Source organism: Papio anubis, chromosome 17 (assembly GCF_008728515.1).
Source record: "Papio anubis isolate 15944 chromosome 17, Panubis1.0, whole genome shotgun sequence".
NCBI lineage: Eukaryota > Metazoa > Chordata > Mammalia > Primates > Cercopithecidae > Papio > Papio anubis.
In genome coordinates this window covers 3,344,582-3,348,772 of record NC_044992.1, presented here as the reverse complement: position 1 = coordinate 3,348,772, position 4,191 = coordinate 3,344,582, and the positions used below count along the sequence as shown (strand labels likewise).

At 49.0% G+C, this 4,191-nt stretch overlaps 1 protein-coding gene across 5 annotated transcripts in view; it reads left to right on the top strand.

The window, feature by feature from the left end:
- The first annotated feature begins 1,094 nt into the window (after positions 1 to 1,094).
- The window catches only part of P2RX5 (purinergic receptor P2X 5), a 31,892-nt gene continuing 28,795 nt past the window's right edge, over positions 1,095 to 4,191 (top strand). For all 5 annotated transcript variants that reach the window (XR_002517934.2, XM_021928555.2, XM_021928556.2 and 2 more), the window contains exons 1-2: positions 1,095 to 1,475; positions 2,119 to 2,338. Coding sequence is in view for 4 of the 5 variants with exons in the window: in XM_021928555.2 (XP_021784247.1) it covers positions 1,280 to 1,475; positions 2,119 to 2,338 (416 nt within the window). In the remaining variant the exon portion in view is untranslated. The remainder of the gene's footprint in view (positions 1,476 to 2,118; positions 2,339 to 4,191) is intronic.

Sequence of the window (4,191 nt, the reverse complement as noted above, 5' to 3'; positions counted from 1 at the left end):
CCCTGTGTGATGCCACTGATGAGATCGGTGTGTGCGCATCTGGTTACACTTCATCAATGGGCCGCACTCAGGACGGACTTGCAGTCTTCAGGAGGCGAATTTTCACTTAATGCTCTGGTAGAATTACCTCTGTTGAAATCTTCTATGGGCCAGGCACAATGGCTCACAGCTGTAACCCCAGCACTTTGAGAGCACGAGGCCGGCAGATTGCTTGAACCCAGGAGTTTGAGACCAGCCTGGGCGACATGGTGAGACCCCACCTGTACAAGAAATACAAAGATTACCCAGTGGCCGGGCGTGATGACTCATGCCTGTAATCCCAGCTCTTTGGGAGGCTAAGGCAGGCAGATCACGCGGTCAGGAGATCGAGACTGTCCTGGCCAACATGATGAAACCCTGTCTCTACTAAAATACAACAAATTAGCCAGGTGTGGTGGCGCATGCCTGTAGTCCCAGCTACTCAAGAAGCTGAGGCAGGGGAATCGCTTGAATCTGGGAGACAGAGGTCGCAGTGAGCTGAGATTGTGCCACTGCATGCCAGTCTGCCAACAGAGCGAGACTCCATCTAAAAAAAAAAAAAAAAAAAAAAAATTAGCCAGGTATGGTACATACCTGTAGTCCCAGCTGCTCAGGAGGCTGAGGTGGGAGGATCACCTGAGCCCAGGAAGGTCAAGGCTACAGTGAGCCATCATTGTGTCACTGCATGCCAGCCTGGGTGACAGAGTGAGACACCGTCTCAAAAAAGAAAAAAGAAATCTTCTATTAATATTCACACAAAAATAAAAGTCACTTAGTCACTCTGCCCCAGACACCTGCAGTATACAGGCTAATGGGTGATTAGAAATTTCACTCATTCATTCTTTGTTCATCATTCTACATCATTCTACAAGACTAACCTACTTCATGCAGGTCCTGTGGTCAGACTGGTAAAGGCCTTTCCTGGCCGCTTAGCCTCTGCTTGACAGATACGTACCCAACTATGACAGCAAGGGAGAAAGCAATGAATTCTCTAAACTGTACAGCTCCTATCGTGTGGGCATTTGGAGGAGGAGAGCAATCCAGGAGGCCTTCATGAAGGAGACAGACACCTGTAAGCTGAGCCTTGAAGCCACGAAGGACAGAGGAAAGATCCGCCTGAGCAGAGGCAGGGAGGCTGGACACTGAAAACTGTGGTAAAGTCCACGAGCCAACCTGGCCGAGGCAGAGGGTACAGTGGGGACTGTGCGGCTGGGAAGGCAGGTAGGACCGTGCATTGGATCCGAATTGTGTACAGGGAACTATGGGAAGACACGGGCACTCGTGGTATTTGATACGTGGGTTTCACACTCATCCTCATTGTATTACCAGTTACAGTCCTGGAAGTTGGGAGTGGAGAGGAGCGGATGCGTGTGAGACAGTTCACACATGCTGTGGGGGAAGCCAGCGCCGGGAACCGGAGTTAGAACAAGATGTGCGGAGCTCTAAGAGGGACCATGGTAGAGTCGTCACTGCTTTGTGGATTTGGTTGACTTGAGTTTGATTCTTTATCCTCTTTTGTTTGTTTGTTTTGAGACAGAGTTTAGCTCTTGTTGCTCAGGCTGGAGTGTAGTGGCGCAATCTCGGCTCACCACAACCTCCGCCTCCCAGGTTCAAGCGATTCTCCTGCCTCAGCTTCCCGAGTAGCTGGGATGACAGGCGCGCACCATCACACTCAGCTAATTTTGTATTTTTAGTAGAGATGGGTTTTCTCCATGATGGTGAGGCTGGTCTCAAACTCCTGACCTCAGGTGATCTGCCTGCTGCAGCCTCCCAAAGTGCCGGGATTCCAGGCTTGAGCCACCACGCCTGGCCTGAATCTTGATCCTTTTTAGTGCCCATTGGACTAGCATTTGGCTGTTTACTCTTTCAAGTGTTCACTGTCTCAGTGGAATTTTCCTCAGTTCAAATACTGGGCGCTGGGTACTGAGTACCAACCCATCAGTTATGGTGGGTCCTGCAAGGTGCTGATGGACACGGAAGTGCCTCCCACGGATAGGAGTGTCCTGCCTCCTGTTGCCTGTATTTAAATGGCATTAATAATGCATCTGCCGTTTAAGTGGATCAGTAATGTCTATTAATGGGATATGTTTGTCTTGGCAGGACCTCAGCAGAAGGAAAAGGGCAGGTTGCCTTGGGAGGCAGTTGATGAAATTCTACCGGTACCACCCCTGCCCCCTGTTGTCTCTCTGGGCCACTCAGCTCCTCGGGACTCTGCAGGAAGGCTGGGTCTACACCTGGCCCCCTTATCTCGGAATGACCTCCTTGTGTGCCCCAGGAGAGACTCAAATCTCCTCTTTCCAGGCCTTCCTGCTCCTTTGAGGTAGGAAATAGAAGTCACCATAAGGAAGTAACATCTGAACCTCTACTCCAAGAACCATATGATTTTATGGGATTTGGGGTTTTAAAATGTTGTTTATTTTCTGTTTTGTTTCCTTTAATTTTGTGGGGAATGTTTTTTGGGTTTGTTGGAATCTCAGGCTAAGGGGGAGGTGTTATTTCACTCTCACCAGGACTGCAGGGGAAGAGGGAACCCACGTGTCTTTGGAGGCTGCAGGGTGACCAAGGGACATCTCCAAGCTGCTGCTGGGAACAGGGATGCTGTTGGCAACTCTCCCGCAGCTGACATTTTTCCTCCCGGAAGCGCCTCATCCCATAGGGAAATGAGAAGTTTTCTTTCTCTTTTTCGTTTTTTTAAGTATCTCTCTGTGTCACCCAGGCTGAACTGCAGTGGCATGATCTCAGCTCACAGCAGCCTCAATCTCCTGGGCTCAAGCAATCCTCCCACCTCAGCCTCCCAAGGAGCTGGGACCACAGGCACTTGCCACCATGCCCAGCTCATTTTTAATTAATTTTTTTTTTTAGGTGGAAACAAGAGTCTCAATTTGTTGTCCACGCTGGTCTCTAACTTCTGGGGTCAGGTGATCCTCCCGCCTCAGCTTCCCAAAGTGTTGGGATTGTAGGTGTGAGCCACTGGGCCTGGCCTCGTTTGTTGCTGAGTTTTTCTTCATTGAGGAGTAATTCCCCTGTCTCTAAAGGCTCAGCCCATTGCATGGTACATTCTCCCTTTTCATCTATAAAATGTGTAGAAGGAACAGAGACTGGTGTGGGGAAAATTTGGGATCAGAGGCAGGAGGGTCTGCTTTCCCCCAAGTGGGGCCCCTGGTACGTTTCTTTGGAGGAGGGGAGGGCTCTGTCTGAGGCTCTCTCACGGCTTTTACTGGATACATTTGGGGGTCCACCAGGATTTTATTAGAGACTGTCCCAGGTCTCAGAGCAGACCAGGATGTCCCAGAGTGGGTCCAGACCACAATAATAGACTTTAAAATGCTGGCAAGTGTTAGGAGCAAGTGAGATGATGTAAAAAGAAAATGGCAGGCTGGGTACAGTGGCTCACACGTATATTCCCAGTGTGTCCAGAATCGGTTTCTTCCGGTGGGTTCTTGGTCTTGCTGACTTCAAGCATGAAGCCACGGACCCTCGCGGTGAGTGTTACAGTTCTTAAAGATGGTGCGTCCGGAGTTTGTTCCTTCAGACGTTCAGATGTGTCCAGAGTTTCTTCCTTCCAGTGGGTTTGTGGTCTTGCTGACTTCAGGAGTGAAGCTGCAGACTTTGCAGTGAGTGTTACAGATTGTAAAGGTAGTGTGGACCCAAAGAGTGAGCAGCAGCAAGATTTATTGTGAAGAGCTTAGTAACAAAGCCTGCACAGCATGGAAGGGGACTCCAAGCAGGTTGCCACTGCTGTCTCAGGTGTGCTTTTATTCCTTTATTTGGCCTCCTCTAAGCATTGGTCCATTTTACAGAGTGCTGATTGGTGCATTTATAATCCTTCAGCTAGATACCTGCTGATTGATACACCCTTTACAGAGGCTGATTGCGCGCTATAAATCCTTTAGCTAGACACTTTGGTTGGATTGATACCCCTTACAGAGTTGATTGCTTCTACAATCCTTTAGCCAGACACTGAGTGCTGATTGATGCACTTTTACAGAGTAAAGCTGATTGGTACGCATAACTTTAGCTAGACACTGAGTGCTGATTGATACACTTTTACAGAGTGCTGATTGGTGCATTTACAATCCTTTAGCTAGACACTGAGTGCTGATTGATGCACTTTTACAGAGTGCTGATTGGTGCGTTTACAATCCTTTAGCTAGACACTGAGTGCTGATTGAT